We start from the raw sequence: 21,388 nt of genomic DNA, 5'->3' as shown, positions 1-21,388 counted from the left end.
TATTCAAGGTTTTGAATTCTACCCTTGTTGAAAACCTGTGGAGACCTCTACAGTTCCTTAAAACATCAATTATTTTTTTGTAAATTGAGTCCCGTCTCCCTGAACATGCTAACACTTAAGTCATATCTTTTCATTTTCCTATTTTTTCCCTGTTTGTCTCTGTTGTCTTGATTGTTGGAACGATTAGTGGTATCTAACAATATTTATGAAAACTTTCTGAGAATTATGAATATTTCTTCTGTGTCAGATATGGATCATTACCAATGATAAAATGAAATGCCGTACATCACATCTTATAGAGGTTTAAATTTCAAATATTCGTCAATAACTTAAGATACAGAGCAATTTTGTCTTCAACATTTCAAATGTTAAAGGGTACATTTGTATTTTTTACTTCGATTTGAAGGAAATTTATTTCAGTTTTTTCTGTGACAAAGTACAAGCATGTCGGTATTGCCACAATGTATGATTGACATAATCCCGGGGACATAATAAACAGATAGGTATGAAAAAGAAAAGATATGGGGTATTCTGTATCAGACGAAAGAAAAACTATTACAGTGTTGAATCCCATAAATATTCACAGTGCAAGCAGTATATAATATCTACATTGAGCAAATCGATGAGGTCATGTTTATTGTAGAAACGATGGATGCGACCCCGATAAAGTCATGATCAATGTCATTCAATCAATGAGTATTTATGCAATTCATAATGAATTTATCTGAGTCGCAGTCATTGTTTCTGTGGTAGTAAATATAAAATCGATTCGCACTGGCAATAATCGGTGATTTCTAAAATTAAATGAACCTGGATACAGAGATGCAAATAATTCTTTATAACAACTTTCAAAGAAACAATGTATAAACTACAGCATGTACAGTGCAATTCGTTCTTGTTGTATGTAAACGTAAGCTGTATTTACCTTTTAATGGAAACGAAAGTATAGAGATTATAGACGGTATAAAGAATATATGAACGCTTTTATTTTCTTTTTAGTCACTGTGACAATTACCAATAAATCAAACATTGAACATTCCTGTCCCATTGAAGAACTCTCTCGTATTTGATCGTTTCAACTCCTTTGTATTTCATAATATGTGTCATGAACAAAGACATATGTTCGATTGAATAATGATTTCCTCGTAACAAATGATAGAAATTTCGGAGATCCCGTATTTGATCCTTTACCGTTAAAATGAAAATGCCAATGACAGAGGTTGATTAAAAAAAAATGTTTTACTGTGTTAAAAAAACTTGTCTTCGACTTAAACAATGAAAACTTACACGTTGGACATGAAATATTTTGTCGATGAAGAAAATTAAATTATGTCACTTCTGAAATAAGTTTGTCGATAACGTAACTTATTCTGACGGTAAAGAAACGCGAATTCGATCACTACTCTGTTACGGGCTGTACAAAGTTTGTTATAAAAACAAACTTATAATAGAAGAAAAAAGACACACAAAAAAAGACATGGCAAATAAAAGAGACGAAAAGAAAAACAACGGATCACAACATAACCGTGAGCAACACGAACCAGGTTAGTAAAATGAAATAGCGAAACATATGCTCTGGAAGGATAAGCAGTTCAAAACGGACGTTGTACGTACGGTTTTGGGATTTTCCCAAGTCAATTAGTGACACCAGTGGTGTTACTTCAGTTTAAACCAGTTGTAGAGTCATAATAGTATCCCGTTGTAATAAAGCGTAAACTGGCAGATTGGTAAATCTTCCTCGTTATATGGTTTGATCTATACATAAGACATAGCCGAAAATAAAACATCAGAACATGTTAAGTCTCCTACGCTATAAGTTAACAATTTGAAATAAAACCATTTTCCACAAAAGATAATACAGAAAATTAAGTGACCAGTGATATATGCGGACATTCGTTTTACTCAGTCTTTAGTTTTCTGCGTAGTGTTTATTAGACTGTTGTCTGTCTTTCCATCGTTTTAATTTGTTTTGTTATGGTAATGTCTGTTTTTTTCCTTCGTATGCTTTTTGATTGTCTCGTTTGTATCTTTTCAAAACGTCACTACAGACATGGGCATATCAAATGAGTTACGAATATAAGGGATCATGGAACATCACCGTCTAAAGGGGGCACTAACGATACGGAACGAAAATCGTATTTTGTGTAATCGATTTTGGTAAAGTGTTCTCCGTGTGATACTACAATAGTCAAATCTTAATTTAAAAAAGAACTATTCGGAGACTCATGCAATTTATAAGGCATTGGCTACAGTTACATTGTTACATTTTGTACATTGTTGATTAGATGCCGGATTGCAGGATTGGGTAAGGAACAGACTAATTACGGATGTTACAATTATACATTGTATTTGTAACTACGGTTATATTCCGTTATTGTAACATAATGCACTTCAATATACGCTATATTTATGGAACGCCAAAACTGTCTTGCTATGCCCATTTTCATTATATGCTGTACATTAACCTTTATATGATGTGCATTTGTCATTATATGATGTGGAAACACCTTTATATGATGTGCAAATATTCTTATATGGTCCAAATATAGTCCCTAGTGTGGACCGTATGTTACTTGCCATTTATTAATACCTCTTCCAAATATATTTCTTCATGTTTTATGGCCCAAATAGCAAGAAATTACACTGTCATGGATTTTAAAGTAAAGTAGTGATTTGGTCCAGCTGAAAAAGGTTTAAAACCAGGGTTTTCCGGTATGAAAATGGAAATGCACTTTGGAGGCTGTCAAAATATTTCAAGACCCCTTAAGATGAAATTGGCCATATTTTGAGTTGGAGCCGATGAAGTTTTCTATTATTTTAAATATTTATGAGAAAGCGCAGGTGGATTTTTTTTAATTTTCATTAGTTGTCTAAAAGAAATGCACTACGAAATAACTGATTACTCGGACCATATCATGTGCAAATATCCTTATATTATGTGCAAGCTTCATTATATGATGTGCAAACATCATTATATGATGTGTAATATAAAAAAGAAGATGTGGTATGAATGCCAATGAGACAACTGTCCACAAAAGAAGTAAAATCTCAAAAATTCTTAACTCCGAGGAAAATTCAAAACGGAAAACCCTGGTTTTAAAGCTAGTTAAACCTAAAAGCCGCTAGACAACTTACAGTGTTTTAAATCACTTTTTATTCTTGTTATAAAAATTCCAATAGGTCATATACTTTACATCATTGTAGTTTTTATTTTTATTATTTTTCCCCCATAAATAAATGTATTTATTAAATGTATATATTTTCCATTTTATTTAAGGTGAATTGAAGATTGTATATGGAAAATGAAGATCTAGAACACTTCATACTATCATGTAATAGACATCTTCGTTTTGATATAAGCATACACGTGAAAGGCACTTAAAAAAAATATACCTGGAAAATTTAAAGAATGGGCTCTATCAGAACTCGGTTGATTGTGACATGCTTATAGTGACTATTCGGTATGGGCTTTGTTCATTGTTGAAGGCCGTACGATGACCTATAGTTGTTAAGTTAAGTTCTGTGTCATTTGGTCTCTTGTGGAGAGTTGTCTCATTGGCAATCATACCACATCTTATTTTTTTTTGTTTTAAATTGTGATTGACTGTACTCGCAAAAGTATTTACTATAATGGATTTCATATGAAATACCAACACTACAAAGAGTAAGCAAACCTCACACAGTTGTTCTTCTACAATATGCAATGAAACAGATGGCAATTTATGGATCAGGGTGTAGTAAAGGCATATTTAGAAGCATCTATACTATTAAACGAGAATACCTCTTGTTGTGTGTCGCTTCTCTTCCTTCCACAATAAATTAATCATCACGCATCTGTGTTCTTTAGGTAACATGCACATTTTTATGATTATTCAGATTGAGTTATTTTGGGGGAAAATCGACAAAAATGGTGTCCAGATATTGTTTCCGTTATCAGACTGACTTTTAGTCATATATACGACTTCCGGTTTTAAACATACACAAGAACAACCAATCGTAACTATGATAGATTACAAAAAAGATATATAAATAAGCCAATCAGAGCGTTCTCCATATCATGGTTTTTAGATCGCAAGAACCACAACTATTATACCTCCTTAGAGTCAATTATGTTTTCGCGTTTATCAACCTGTAAAGTGTGTCGCTTCTCTTCCTTCCACCATTAATTAATCATCATGCATAGATCTGTGTTCTTTAGGTAACATGCATAGTGGCATTTGTCATTCATTCTTATGATTATTCAGATTGAGTTATTTTGGGAGAAAAACGACATAACAGGTGTCCGGATATTGTTTCCGTTATCAGACCGACTTTTAGTCATATATAAGACTTCCGGTTTTAAACATACACAACATAGCCAGAAATGAGTAAATGAGTAGTGCTTTTGCTAATTGATATTCATAATATGTAAATGAGAATTGTACCACGTGATAATAGTTTGAACTGAACTGGCTTGATAGACTTGATATCATTAAAATCTTTAAAACACGGATATTATAAGTTGTCCGTCACAGAGTCCTTATTTACAATCACTCTGATATTTCCGTAAAGTTGTCAGGCGGTCAAAATCAAAACAATGAACGTGAATTTAGTGAATTTTTCGAGTTTACGTGAGTTTATTCTTCTTGAAACAGGGACATTTTAACTTTACGTGGGAACCTAGAGTTCAACGACTACACATACAAGGTTTGGACTTGCGTATTCTTTGGACATTCAAGTTTCAAATTTCACCCCGGCAACCTGTTTTTCTAATGACCCTGTATGCCAATTTTCAACACGAAGTTTGCAAATTTGACGTTTCAGCCATTTTAGCCTGTGTTTTACACTGCAATGTTAAAAGCCTCTCGCTTCGATTTTTAAAATAGCTCAGGAACCTTGATTTTTACAACAACAGTCATTATGTTTCGTTTAAATGGTGTATATTGTTGTGTATATTTATTTTCTGCCCCGGCAACCTGTCTATCACTTAAATTAAATTTAAAACAGACATTTTTTCAAAATTCCCTATCATTTTAACATAATTTCAGTGACCCGTATCCGATTTCTTTTGTATAATATTCAAATAAGCAAAGTGGCGTTGATTTCTGGATAAGAGAACAACGATTACAAAAAATATATGAATAAGCCAATCAGAGCGTTCTCCATATCATGGTTTTTAGATCGCAAGAACCACAACTATTATACCTCCTTAAAGTCAATTATGTTTTTGCGTTTATCAACCTGTAAACTACGATTATACTACTATAATATACAGAGACTCGTTGTATTCTGTCCACTTTTTTCTGAAATATTTACTATCTAAGGGGTCATACCAGTTGCATATATATATTGAAATAAGTAAAACATGTGGAAACAAGAATGTGTCCAAAGTACACGGATGCCCCACTCGTATTATCATTTGCCATGTTCAATGGACCGTGAAATTGGGTAAAATATCTAATTTGACCTTAAAAGTAAAAAGATCAAGCAATAGGGAACATGTGTACTAAGTTTCAAGTTGATTGAACTTTAACTTCATCAAAAACCACCTTGACCAAAAACTTTAACCTGAAACTCATACTTTTAATTTCTATGTTCAGTGGACCATGAAAATTGGGTCAAAAGTCTAATTTTGTTTTAAAATAAGAAAGATCATATCATAAGGAACATGTGTACTAAGTTTCAAGTTAATTGGACTTCAGCTTCATCAAAAGCTACCTTGACCAAAAACTTTAACCTGAAACTCGTACTTTTAATATCTATGTTCAGTGGACCATGAAAATGGGGTCAAAAGTCAAATTTTGTTTTAAAATAAGAAAGATCATATCATAAGGAACATGTGTACTAAGTTTCAAGTTGATTGGACTTCAGCTACATCAAAAACTACCTTGACCAAAAACCTGGAGTGGGACGAACGGACGGACAGACAGACGGACGAACAGACGGAAGGACGCACAGACCAGAAAACATAATGCCCCTCTACTATCGTAGGTGGGGCATAAAAAGAATGTGTCAATAGTATACGGATGCCACATCAGCAATATCATTTACTATGTTTAGTGAACCGTGAAATGGGGTAAAATCTCTAATTTGGCATTAAAATTAGAAAGATCATATCATAGGGAACATATTTACTAAGTTTCGAGTTGGTTGAACTTCAACTTCATCAAAAACTACCTCGACAAAAACTTTAACCTGAAGCGGGAAAGACGCACGAACGAACGAACGGACGAACAGACTAGAAAACATAATTCCCATAAATGGGGCATACGCATTTATTGTTGAAAGTGAAAACTTTAGCCAGAAGCCGGACAGAAGGACGGACAAACGAACGAACGGACGAACAGACTAGAAAACATAATTCCCATAAATGGGGCATAAAAATTATTGTTGAAAGTGAAAGTAGTGATTTGGCCAAAATGAAAGTAGGGTAGAGATTAGAGGGAGGCGGAACTTATTCGGGACGTCGGGATCGGTTGTTTTAAGCTCGGGATTTCGGGATTGATCTTTACGGGATGCGAGAATATTTTTTTTTTAATTTCGGGATGTCGGGATATGAATTTCGTTAAAATACGAACCTCGGGATTTCATGTTTTTAAGCCCGGGATTTCGGTATCAGGGCCCTCAGACCACCCCTCAAATGGGACAAGATCCCTAATGCGCCTTGAAATGAGGAACTCAAAAGTCACGTGTAAACAAAAATTCTCTGTGTAGTGATATTTGACACTTTTCTATGTTAAACAAGTGACTGAGCTTAACCATTTGAGTTAATTTAGAAAGTAGGGGAACACAGAATAAATGTGTAAAATCTATGGAGCTATTAAATGTGTTCAAAGTATTAAATTTTCAAAGAACTTTTTGTGTTAAAAATGGGATTATTTACCATGAGGAGCCGCATCACAAAAGGATACTCGGGGTTTGCTAATTTACGGAAAAAGTAATCTCACTTCGTACCCCGAAAATTTAACCACATATGTCAAAATGTCTCAGCTTCGAAACGAGCCATCACACATATCCAAGTTAACGATATGGACTGAGCAACAGAAGAAAACGTTACCATTACGGCCTATGGAAAAACTAATGCGCATCTGTACCCAAATGAGCCGTAGTCATTTATACGAGATTCAGATCCTACCATTGGCATGTTAATAGGGCTCTCAAAATGAAAAGCACTGATGGATTGTCCTAGAAGCACATTTTATTAGAATAATAATGGTCTATGAGCAGTTTCATTTATTTCATGTTTGAAGCGGTGCAAATTTTTAATTTAATTTGACTTTTACCAAAAAATGCATTGTAGCAAAGGGGAAGAATAATTGTGGTATAGGGCCAGAAACACGAAAAATAATTGAATTTAACAGAAAGGAAACACATAACGGACTTTGGAAAAAAGGGAGAGGGCTTTGATACCTTAAAAGAAATTCTCCAGTTATGATATATTTTACAAAAAATCATCCAACAACAGTTTACAAGCTGTATATGACCGGGATTTCGCGGGTGTGTTCTAGTTTCTTTTAAAATAACGTCAATCCGCTTGAGAAGAATATTTACTTTCACTTCGCATTAATCGTTAAATTAAATTATAAACACAAAACTTTCATTTTGAATGATGACAAAGAGTTTTTGTAGTTAATTCAAATCAGAAAACAAATTTCATGGAGTACATATTTTTGCGGTAACCAACAAATGTATTCATGCGCAAGGCCTATTCAATGACACAAATATACAATTTACGTCTTGGGAAAAATAAATTCCTTATTTCCTATTTTAAGAATTACAATTAGGATAAACGCCTGGTGTAGAGTCGTCACTGGTTCAGACGTACTTATAATAACATTATTTCTGTGACTGCAACTTACATTAATTTGAAGGATCCTTTACAATAGATAATTCGGCTGATCTGTAACAATTCCATCTGCATGCCTTATATATCATGTACTATGTTACAACGCTAGATTAAAATTGACGAGGAAAGGTAACACCCGGCCATCGAAAGCTCTTTTGTAAGAGCATACTAGTATGTGGTCTAGTGCGTCGGGCATAGTGCAATGCGATTTGGTGCCATGATTAGAGAAGCATGAGTTCGAATCCCGGCGAGAGAAGAACAAAACAATGCACTATACCCAACGCGCTAGACCACTCGACCACCTAGGCTCTACAAAAATAAAGCTTTTGGTGGCCACGGTGTTTCCTTTCCTCGTCAGTTTTAATCTAGCGTCGTAATACAGTACATGCTATATAAGGCATGAAGAATCGGATGGAATTGTTACTAATGTATATGGTTAGTAGATTCCATACGGGGTAAGAGTGAATATTTATCTGACCTCTTAAACATTTCTAGGAATATGATTAAAACTATGTAACTATATTTACCTCTAACATGACGTCCTTCAAACGTTTTCAATCGAAAAGCTGACCCCGGTTTGACCCCATTTCTTAAAGCAACAATGGACGTCATGTGATTACCATATATAGGCATTTTTTTTACCAAAAAAAGTGAAGCCCGTTTTTTTGAATTTGTAATTTTTTGCATGAATTAAAACTAATTTCCTTTTAGGTGAACATTCTTGAGTATATAAGAAATATATAACTAAACTCAGTTATGGATTAAACTCATTTTTTATCTGTCTGCATCTATCATCACTCGGTGTCTATAAATAGACGTTTGCTATCTTATCGCTGATCCTGTTAAGTCTGCTAAAATTGCATGCATGATTAATTTTAAGGTTATCGATCGTAATTAAAGGGGCACTAGCTACGAGATATATAAAAAATCTAAAGTTTGATTTTTTTCTGTTCAATCAATAATGAAAATGAAATAGTGAAATAACAATCCGCTTTTTGCAGCCAAAAAGGTTCAATTTTGTCAAATTACGCTTAGAAACATTAGTTATTCACTTGCAAGTGAATGAGTCGACCTCTTTAAATCCGTATTCATGTGAACTTCAATTTAACCCCTAGCTAGAAATTGACAACGCATGCATTGTACGTGTACTGGTTATTTAAAGAAGAAGAATGTCAACAATGAAGTGAAACTACGGTAAATCATTTGATTACTAGTTCGATGCACATACAATCATTCTTATACGGTTAAAAACAATGAGAAACATCTATTTTTAATCTATAAAATAAAATCAAACAGACCTATAAAAATTCAATTGTACGTGTTGGTTTAGTCTATTCATATCTTTATTTATGTTTACATCGCTTATATGGTCATCTGAGGTCAAATCGATAGTTAATTAGATGGCGTCTGGACTAAAATACACACGAAACGAACCTATATATTATCTACCCCATGCTTTGTAATCTGTTTATTTTAGACTTTTGATAGTTTGGATAAATGCTTTACATTGTTATAAATCAAATATGAGAATTTGAGTCAAATCGGTGACCATGAATTTGACAGCTAGTGCCCCTTTCACTTCTCGGTAAGCTATGCAGAATTTAAATCATGTTATGTGACATAACTTGGACTATGATATGTCAAATTCGTGCCACTTGATACGCTAAGATACGCAAATGAGCCACTTCGATGTGTCGATATTTCTGACGAAGCGGGACCGACGGTAATTCACGAGTTATGTCCCTTTGTTTGACACTATCATGCACAAACTATAATTGTTATATCAACACCATATGCTGTTATTTACATGTGGATATTATTAAAATAATCTTATTAAATATATTTTGATACTGTAAACATGTGCAAAAAAATTAGAGAAACACATTTTATCACTTTTCAGAACTCAGTATTGGTGAAATAGGCCCTATGTGTCCTATTTGCCATAATAGGGATAATAATTTAATACTAATTTAATATTCCAAGAGTTTATCTAATACTTATGTTTTGGTAAGTATTTTTACTGCTGTAACCAAATTATTATAACGCAGAAATAAATTTTTACTCAATTAATATAAGGGGTAGTCAAAATATTCATGAATAGTGGATGATCAAGACAGGATTAAAATGATAAAAAAGCAGGAGTTCCTTTTCATTACTGATACCTGGTCCTACCTTTTTCATTTAAACTTAAAAGAGATCATAATGAAAGTTTTCTGAATGTAAAATCTTCATTATTTTAAATAAAAGGAAATTAGTTTGCATTCCTTGTACGAACAAACTAAATATAACAATACATGTTGTCTTATTGTTCAATGCAAGTTAGTTCTAATAAATGGACTCAAATTATAAAAAAAACACACTAAACCAATAAATAAATGGTGCTAACCATGAACTTGAAAATAAACAAGAACAAAAAAGACTCAGTAATATTTTTCTTCTTCTATTTGAAAAAAATAATAATAACACTAAAAAAAACGTATGCATTTTTATATTTATATAAAAGTATTTCATAGCAGTTTCTGGGGGCTAAGTCAACAATTATGTTTTAGATCACAAGTCAAAATTAAATGGGGCTATGGATTTTTTTCCAGACAAACTATTTGGCGAAAATCAATCAATTTTTTGGTGAAAACAATTCTTCTCTTTCAATTTTAGCATTTCATTTAATGGCAGCTGAGGGTAAACTAACATTTTTTATTTCTCAGGGTCAAAAACGTGTTACGGGTATTTGAAAAATCAAGATTTTTTTTCTCCATTTTGACAGTCAATGAAAATTTCTGATCCAAAACTTTGAATTAAACATTGTCTTTAATAACTTGATGTGAATTTAATTCATTGTGCTTTTAAATTATCGACTTTTGATTGGTCTGCACGAGAGGGTGACATTCAAAATATTGTCTCCCGCTCAGCCATTGAATAGAGTAAATTGTCTCCCTCGTAATAGCCAATCATAATCTGGCATTTAAATGTGAAGTATAATAAATAATATTATAATACATCAATATCAAAATTGCAATTTTTTAAAAACTTTTTTCCCCTCTGTAGGGTACAAAAAAGGAGGACCTTATGCTACATGTAGTAAATCTAAACACTTTTCGAATAAAAAATCTCAGTCCTGGTACGGTATCTTTTTTCATGAATACGGTCTTATTTGTTTATTATGGACAATTATTTGGTTTAATATTTATCTGTTATGCATTTATCTATACTTATAAAAACACATTTTGTTTTTATGAACACAATCATGCTCGTTTTTACAAGCAATAATATCTAATTTAATGTACATATATTTTATTTTCTGTGAATATTGCAGCGTTTGACACACCATACGTTACAGTTCACAAACTGACAAAGAATTGACAGAATGATGTGGCACACATCAAAGAAGTTATCTCAAGAATAAATAAGCCATAGCTTTAAAGATACAGAAGAGCATACATATCAAACACAGGGTAGCTGTCTACAACCCCCAAACAGCACATATATCTAATGTAACAGTTCTTAGTGTGAATCAATTAATATTACTAGAACACACCCGCGAAATCGCGGGCATTCAGAGCGTAGTTTAAAGTATCGATATGTAAAGTGTTGTTGGAAGAATTTTGTTAAATACAGAATGAATGGAGAATTTCAGCAAAAGTATCATAAGTCATAGGTTATTCTAGACACTAAATTTCTAGATACATCTTAGCAGATTACTGATAGCTTCGGAATTATTATTATTTCTTTATATTTTGTCCGCACAGTATTGGACACTGTTGCGTGGTTTTTGTCCGCATAGTATTGGACACTATGTGTGGTTTTTGTGAGTGAACAGTATTGGACACTGTTGCCGAATTTATACAGAGTGCCGTTTGTTAACCTGTGTGAAATAATATGTGCCAATGAATATTTGAACTATGCATTTTGTAAACTGTATATAATGTAAATAGTGTCCTGGAATGGAATTTTGATAAATAGTTTAGTGAATTTACGTGTATATTTATTTGACAAGAAGACTACAAATTATTGGATTATTTTGTTTTCGAATTATTCGTTATTTCCACATACCCGGCCTGACCAGAAAGTTTGATGTAACTCGACCGCCATGGCAATTCTCTCTCACCCTCTCATTTTTGTGTTATTCAATTTATGATACTGAATATCAGATTATTATTGTATTTTACTGTTGAATCTTAAATTTAAAGTATTTTACTATAACTTCACGTACATATATCTAATGTAACAGTTCTTAGTGTGAATCAATTAATATTACTAGAACACACCCGCGAAATCGCGGGCATTCAGAGCGTAGTTTAAAGTATCGGTATGTAAAGTATTGTTGGAAGAATTTTGTTAAATACAGAATGAATGGAGAATTTCAGCAAAAGTATCATAAGTCATAGGTTATTGGGGACAGGAAAATGTTTTTTTTACCCTCCACCTTTATTTCCAAAGTTCCCAATTTTTGGTTTTCTATCAATTTCAATATGAACATACATTTAGTATGTTAAGAACATTTACTTAAGTAAGGAGCCTGTAATTCAGTGGTTGTCGTTTGTTTATGTGTTACATATTTGTTTTTCGTTCATTTTTTGTACATAAATAAGGCCGATAGTTTTCTCGCTTGCATTGTTTTACATTGTCATTTCGGTGCCTTTTGAAGCTGAGTATGCGGTATGGGCTTTGCTCTTTGTTGAAGGCCGTACGGTAACCTATAATTGTTAATTTCTGTGTCATTTTGGTCTCTTGTGGAGAGTTGTCTCAACATGGCAATCATACCACATCTTTTTTTTTTTTTTTGTAATCAATGAATTTTGTAAAAGATTTAATGACTGGAGAATTTCAGAAAAAGTATCAAAAGTTCACATGAATAATTTTAGCGCTTATCTGTATATTATGAACATTCATTACTATATAAATAAAGCGTATTTACTTTCAATTCTAAGTTTACTAATCGATCCATGGTGATCATTGATATAGTATACAGACCCTCTCTATTTAATAAACTCTGTGACTGCCGTGGATAGTAAACTTGAAAATGATAGCAGATAAAATTCTGAAAATACACTTTATTCGTAGTATATGTATGTTCACAGTATACAGAAAAACGCAAACCGTTAGTCTAATCTGACTTAAAATTTCGTACAATGACGGGACAATACCCGGATGCCTTTTTTTCTCGTTTTTCTCCGAAAATAACTCAATCTGAATAATCATATGAATGGATGACAAATGCGACTATGCACTGTACCTATAGGACACAGAGGCGTTTATTAAATCAACACGATTAATTTATTGTGGAAAGAAGAGAAGCGACACCAAAAATGAGGTCTTCTCGTTTAATAGTATAGATTAGGTGGTTATGAGAACTCCCTAGTAATGGAGTATGATCAATGAACTGTTATTTTGAAAAGACGTTTTTAGCACGAGTTTGTATTACAAACACAATGGTACAAATAGGTTTGTGGTATCTTTTAAACAAAGCAATGCGTATCCATTGTATCTACATTTAGAGTGCATTTCTTTCTAACCAAAATTTTGTAAACGTTGTATGGCGTTTGTTGTTGTTTTTTAAACGCTACTAAAAAGTAGAAACGAATACATTTTACTAACCCTGTTTGAACTTTCAATATTGCATGCACATGTTGTTGATAAACAGACTTTTTACAAACGTAGAAACAAATACATCGTTTAATCAGGTTAAAGTTAAACAAAGTGTAGCATTTGTACTAACAAACGACACACTGTAGACGCATTTGCAACGAGTGCATAGTTTGTCAAAGTTTATGTAAACTTTGCAACCGTACGTTAGAAACAAATGATCAAATCATGTGCGAGCTTAGCCGTTTGCATCGTATGTGTTAGAAAAAAATGCACTCTTTATTTCTTTTTTTAAGATTAGTCGGGTGTAAATGGTTAGTGATTCGTTGTACTATGTGGTATTTTCTTGTGGCGAATTCTGATATCCCTTCCTTTGATGAAAGAAATACAAAAGTTTATCATTTAAAAAAAAAATAGAAACAACCATTGAAAACAATGTCCAAATCGTTAAGTATCCTCGAGGATGGAAAACTTTGTATTCACATTTGAAATATTTACCTTTGATCTCCACATTAACCATAACTTGAAAACATCATTATGACGTCCACATTGTATAGACTTGTCACCAGTGTCAAAGCCTGTATCATAATGTTTGTCTTTGTGATATAGGTAAGTTGCACCAGTTTGGTTGACGTCCAGTAAAACACCCTAAAAGGATTTTATACCAAAAATAACATATATCACACTATGGGAATTTAGATTTTCTCCTTATTTGCAGTTATAATTCTTAATTATCAAGGTATAGGCTGTTATTAAATATTCTTTATTCAATTCTTTGATTAACTTTCACATTTAACGGAACGTATAGGTATCTTTTTATGTTGTTGTTGCTATTGACCTGTTGCGTTATTGCACACTTATCGATATATTTTATGTCGACTTGTGTGGCGGGTTTATTCTAGCTATTCCTACATTTTGAATTTTAGGGCGATATCTTTTTGAGCCAAAAAGTAACTCATTTGCGTCACAACTTAATTGCGCCAATACTTCTTTTCAAAACTATAGGTATCATTTGCGCCAAAAATATAGTCATCTAATTGCGCCAATTTTATTTATTTTTATTTATATATAACAACTAAATGATTACATAATACAAAGTCATCATCTTTGTTTGTAACAACGACAATTCATCCAATAATTTGTGAAATTCTGCTTGAATTTTAAGTAAAGCCGGATGCAGTTTTCTTTTCTTTTGCAGACAGTTCTCAAAATTTAACGTTTAAATTTCTGGACATTTGTTTCATGAATATGATCTAATTCTCCATTCAAATTAATTTTACACGATTCATCTGTGAATAAAAACCTAGCACAACAAGATTCAAGATTTCAAGATTTTATTCATAACCTCAGACACATACTTGTGTACAAGAGGGCAATATATACAAACATATTAAGACAATACATAGCGAGACAGGACAAACGAAACACAAATACATAGAATATTTTAAAAGACAATTGGTATAATTAGATTAAGTATTTTATGATTTTCTTCACGAAAATTGATAATTTCCTTTGAACTTGTACGTTACATATAGACAACAAGCCAGTGAATTTGTTCTTGCTTGGATTCATTACAAAATAATTTGGTATAAACTTTGATCTAAGAGCAGAAACATCAGCATTTTTACAAGTAAATAATATATGAAACTCATCCCCTATTCCCTCATTACATAATGTACATATTCTATTTTCCCTCGCGATCCCCGCCCATCTACCCGTCTCAATAGGTAACTTCAAATTCGAGCATCGAAGTTTAGAAATGTAATATCTGTCCTTAGGTAATAATCGCAATAGATACGGTTCCAAACCAAACTCGAGTTTGAATAAAGAATAGAATTCACCCCTAGATGCATTATGTATCTGCGAAAACCAATGCTGATAGTACTGATCTGTTAATCGCTGTTTAACCATACTTTTTAACCATTCAATATTTACAACTAATTGATCGTTCCATATAAAACTAAGACCTGTATCATCAAATATAGATTTTACATATTGAATCCATTTAAATTTGGTAGGATTAGTTTCATGTAGTTTAATCATAAGTCTTAGAAGGATATTTGACAGTTTGCTCTCTGTTTTAATAGTTCTGCACCAAAATGATGCCATCCTAAGTTTTATAGAGATATCTAACGGAACCCGACCTAATTCCCCGTAAACCATAAAATTTGGTGTACTATTCCGAACACCAAGAATATTTTTACAGAATTGCAAATGCATTTTCTCAATATTCTGTTTATTTTCAAATCCCCAAACCTCTGATGAATATAATAATATAGGTGCGATTACAGCATCGACGAGTTGTAACTGAATATCAATAGGCAATGATATATGTTTTATCTTCCTGTAGAGAGCAAACATTGCTTTTTGTGCTTGATCAAAAATCCTTTTTCTAGCAGTACAAAAATTACCGTTATAATTAAAAGTTATTCCTAAATAATTGTAAGAATATACAACTTCTATAGCATTACCATATACATGAAAATCAAAGTTGTCTCGTACCTTTTTTTTACTAAACACAATAATTTTTGTTTTATCTATATTAACTTGGAGTTTCCATATGTTACAATATTGTTCAAAAACATCGAGTGCATGTTGTAGTTCTTCCTTACTATCAGACATAATAACAGTGTCATCTGCGTACAAAATTACAAAGATTTTAACTAACACTTGTAACAATTCTTCACAGTTTTTAGAAATATATTCTATATCTTTTACATCATTTTCCACAAAAAAGTTTTCTAAGTCATTCAAAAACACCGAAAACAAAAACGGTGATAAATTTTCACCCTGCCTAACACCAACACCACAGTTGAAGAAAGTTGAACTTTGGTTACCATATCGAACACATGTCTTTATATTTTGATACATATTATAAATAACTGTAAATATTTTCCCAGTAATGTGAGATTTTTGTAACTTTTGCCATAACACTGTTCTCCAAACAGTGTCAAATGCTCTTTTAAAATCCACAAATGTGCAAAATAATTTTTTGCCCATCGAAAAAAATATAGATAAAATTGAATGCAGCACAAAAATATTATCGGTAGTTGAAAATCCTTTTCTAAATCCAGCCTGAGATTCTGATATAAGTTCAACTTCATCTGAGAAACTATTTAATCTCTCATTTATTATTGATGAAAAAGTTTTTCCTAAACAAGAGTTTAATGTTACACCTCTATAATTTGCAGGGTCTGCTTTGGAACCTTTATTCTTAAAAATAGGAATCATAATACCAAGAGACCATAACTCTGGAACTATTCCTGTATCTAATACTAAATTAAAAAGTTTAACATACATTGGCATAAGATCATATACAGTACATTTTATATATTCATTAATTATTTTGTCACATCCACTAGCTTTATCATTTTTTAAGTTTTTTACACTTTTTAAAATCTCATCTTCGGTTTCAGCACCATTCAATAAGCTATACAATTCATCTGGTAAATTATGTACATTAAAATTAATTTCTGGTTCCTCAGTATTTGAGTCACATCTATTCATATCTTTGAAATAGTCATAGAGAGCTTCAATAGAAATTTCAGGGTCTACGCCTTTTTTTTTATTTGACCCAATACTATTCAAAATATTCCAAAACTTTTTACTATCTAATTTTTTGGTCTGGCGTAATTTATTTCCAATATTTCTTTTGTACAGTTCATATGCTTTAGAAATTTCCATTTTATAGCTTTTGCTTGCATTTTTCATATGTTTTCGATTTTCAGCATTTTTATAAAACTGTACCTTTTCCGCGCTTTATGAAATTTGTTTCTACTATCAAAACATTGCTTGTTAAACCAAGGTTTATTGTCGCTTTTTGGTTTGCGATTTTTAAACGGCTTGTATTTACCAAAAGTTTTTGTAGCAACTGATTGAAAAAAGTTACTAATTCTCTCTACAACTTTGTTCATCTCATTTTGATGAATCCCTTGTTGTACCTCTAAATTATCTAATTCTAACAGTATTTGTTCTAACTGACAATCATGATCACTTTTAACATTATCTAAAAATTCTGAACACTTTTCTTTTCTCCACTTGACATATTTTTCACTACAAAATTGTGAGAGTTCGTCATTACAATTATATAAAATCACTGGAGCTTGAATAACTAAATGTAATTGACAATGGACATCTGAGACCAATGGATCAAATTCCATAATATCGAACTCTTTAACAACTGGAAATAATTTAGATGACAATAATAAATAGTCAATAACACTTGTGTCATTACAAGTTTTTTTTACCAATACCTCTATCATTACCTACTCTTGAGTTTGCTATATACATGTTATTTCTTTTACATACATTTAAAAGTTTGTGTCCATAGTTATTTGGGGCACAATTACAACTTGTAACTCTGTGTAATGGAACACTGTTTCTAGGTAAATTTTCGTAGTCAAACATATACGAAAGCATATCCTCGTCTGAGTTAAATTCAAAAATATCAACCAGATTCTCGTCCGGTATAATATAGTCTGGTAAACTACCAGTTTTTGCATTAAAATCACCAAAAATAATACAATTTAGACTCTCTATGTTTTTATATTAAGCATCTCATTTTCTACCTCATCGAATGATTCACTTGTTGAATATTTTGAATTCGATGGTGGAATATAAACACAACCTAGTAGACTATCAGTTTTCTGGTTTATAATAAGTTTTGAAATCTTAACCCACTGTACAAATTCACAATCTGTATTTATAAAGTTTAAATAACCTTTTAACTTATTTCTATACAATCTCCCCTGATTTTCTTTTACATTTTTTTCAAATTCTAGAATAATACATATAGTCATCAGGTATATTTAATATATCAATGTCAGACAGTTTTGTTTCTGTAAACAAACAAATATCATAATTTTTTATCATCTCTATAAATTCAGGACATAACAGTTTTTGTTTTATACCACATACGTTAAGAAAACAAAATTTTAATTCAGAAAAAATAGGTTCCTCATTGTTAGTTCGATTTTCACTAGTGCTGATATCTCTTTCTGTTCCTCTTGCACAACATCCCTATGCACCAGGAAAAGGAGGAGGTGGTCTTTGCTCCATTGGTCGCTGGTTTTGGAACGGTGGTCTAGGTGGCATTTGTGGTGGTGGATGCGGGAAGAATCTCTTGTTGTTGATATACAGTTTATCATCACGTAAATGTGCAACGTGTCCTTTTTGTCTTGCATCCTTCATGATCGGCACCAATTCACGTCTTCTCTGAATAACTTCCGCTGGGAATTGTTCATGGACACGAAACTGAGTGTCCCTGTCTTTCAATTTTTCTCTTGCAGCCGCCATTACCATTTCGCGGTCCTTCCTTTTTTCAAATTTGGCAACGATTCCATCGGACCTCTATCTCGGTGCGGTTTCAGTCTATGTACCACGTGAAATGGAATATTGTTTTCGATTCCAAGTTCATTTGTTAAAAATGATTGAAGTTTTTCTTCCGTATTTTCAGGTTGTTTGGTATCAGAAACATCGGGGATCCCGCGAAATATCAAATTGTCTCTCATCGATCGAGTTTGTATATCAACTATCCTGTCTCTTAATTCGTAATTTTCGTTTTGAAGTTTATCGTTTTCTCTTTTTATAAAATCTACATTCTGTTCAATGACCGATGATCGTATTGATGATTCCTGCATATATGTGTCGTGTTTGTTGATTTGTTGTCGCATATCTGTTACGTTTCTGTCTAAATGCTCAAACCGTTGTTCCATAGCATTCATTTCCACAACAATCTCATCGAGTATGTCTAATTTCTGAAGTTTTTGTGAACAGTCTATCATAAAGTTTTCAAATTTACTATACATCGAGAATTCAGATGGTTGAGATTGTGGCGAGCTAAAGCTGAGATGAGTTTGAAGAGGTTGGTTCGCTATAAGAAAATCTGCAGGAGTTGTTGGGGGAGCCATAGGATAAGATTGATACGGGGTTCCGATTGAAGTTTGACCGTATGTGTTTAAATGGTTTAAATTACTCGGGTTACCATATAATATGTTGTGAGATGTACTTAATTGATCTGCTACTGGAGTATATGGTGTATATGGTGTATTGCGGTTAACACTTTGTACTTTGTTTACATTGGCGTCCATTTTTGTTGTTTTTGATTGTGGCGGTGTCTTACTTGAACTTCGTTTCCTTTTTTTCTCATTCTGTACTTTTTTCTGTACTTTTCCTTTTCCCTTTTTTGATCCTATTGTTGATCAAGGACATAATGTTCGACATGATTTATCACAAAAAAATCCAATATATATATTCCACAAAACATATAACTAATTACTATTTTGTGGGAGCTCCGAAGCCCTGTTTGTCCTGTCCGCCATCTTATTCGGTTTAACTGTACATTTCCACCTTATTCTCCAGTTTTCTTTACAAATACCTGACGGAATTTGTGTTCTGCAATGATGATGACCGAGTTTTTCTCTATCAGACTATTTTTTTGAATGGTATATCAGACATCTTGATTCGTGAAAAAATATTCTATTACAAAACAATTTATTTTTTGGTGAGTTTTCTTAAATTTGATGAGTGTTCAGTTATTATGTACATATACATATTCTTTTAAGTGATTATCGTCTCTCATAAATCTGTATAGATTGGCTTATGTATACAAAATATATCTTTTATAAATGTATTGTGTAATTTTATACATAAGGTGAGACATAAATAAAATATTGAATTGAATTGAATTGTTAAATCTCAAAGTGGAAAGGTTAATTATAGTACATGTATGGTATAGGTAAAAAAAATATTCACAGGTAAAGTGTCGCAATTTCATTTCATTTATTGGCGCAAGTAATACCAACAAAATAAAAGAGAGTGGCGCAATAAATACCTTTTCAAAACTGCAATTGGCGCAAATTGATTCTGCCCGAATTTTATAGGTAAAATATTAAAATTTTATGTAGGAGATCCCGGAATTTTATGTAAACAATGGGATTATGTTGTAACAACACTAAATAGATTTAAAATGTCAAAATATCGTCTTCGAAAAAAAAGTTCATTGCAAATTTTATTTTTACTATGTCCCTAATACGCTTCCGTACTAAACTAATGAACTATCTAAATCCAGGTAAATCTTCTGGAAAATAAAGAAAAAGAATAGTTTGTATTTAATTTTAACATTTTATTTATTAATTTCATAGCTCATTTTGTGTAAATAATGTTCAAAAGCACAATTATGAACTTATAGGCATAATGTTCTTCGCAATTCACAAGCTATTACAACTATTTCGGTGCAAACATTAATATGTACAAGTAAATAATATCAAATCAAATATAAAATTTAATTCTAATTTGTGTTGCACCAAAAGTTCACTAAATTGACATTTAGCATAGCACCCACACAGTAATACATTACCCATAATTGAACATACAAAGTCATAATCAATGTGCAGAAGATGAGTAGCAGCATATCCATACTTGACTGGAGTAAGCTCATTCTGTAACCTTAGTTTTAGTGTTTGCAGTCTGTTATCTATTTCCCTGTATTTTCTCTTTTTTAACACGTTTCCCATCGGCTCTGTCCTGCATAAGTGTGAGAGCAAGGCAGACATCTTTTTGTCTCAACAACTTTACCATGCTGAAGATTTTTGGGTGTGGTGCCTTTACTAACTTCTTTAGTTTACTATGCCAACCTTCTAGATAGTTTGTGTTTAAGGACATTCTGGTGCTTATTGGTTCCATATATATAGGCTTTGGTTGTTCTCTTCCAGAAAGTAGATTTCATAGTCTGTAAAGATAAGGGTTGGTGTGTTCTGCATCATCTGATGTCCTCCTGTGCGTTAAATCAGACATCTTCAAATTGGGTGGTAAAAATGGCAGAACTGCAGCTCTTCGAACAATTTGGTGCATGTCGGACTAAGCTACCTTTAATGTTTTCTTTTATGGGGAGATTGATTCGAAGTGGATGCGTATCTGCTGATCCTTTATTGGGTAGGAAACTGTAAACCAGTTCAAAGTTATTTGGCCAATTTAAACATT

General features: G+C 32.4%; 1 protein-coding gene across 1 annotated transcript in view; it reads right to left on the bottom strand.

Moving 5' to 3' along the window:
- The window catches only part of LOC139510157 (glutamate decarboxylase 1-like), a 164,704-nt gene that overhangs the window by 27,263 nt on the left and 116,053 nt on the right, over window positions 1–21,388 (bottom strand). Inside the window, exon 13 of the mRNA XM_071296502.1 lies at window positions 13,907–14,056. Coding sequence (XP_071152603.1) covers window positions 13,907–14,056 — 150 coding nt within the window. The remainder of the gene's footprint in view (window positions 1–13,906; window positions 14,057–21,388) is intronic.

The sequence above is a fragment of the Mytilus edulis genome, chromosome 2 (genome assembly GCF_963676685.1).
Source record: "Mytilus edulis chromosome 2, xbMytEdul2.2, whole genome shotgun sequence".
Taxonomy (NCBI): domain Eukaryota; kingdom Metazoa; phylum Mollusca; class Bivalvia; order Mytilida; family Mytilidae; genus Mytilus; species Mytilus edulis.
The sequence above is the reverse complement of the archived record's forward strand: the minus strand, read 5'-3'. Positions and strand labels throughout refer to the sequence as shown.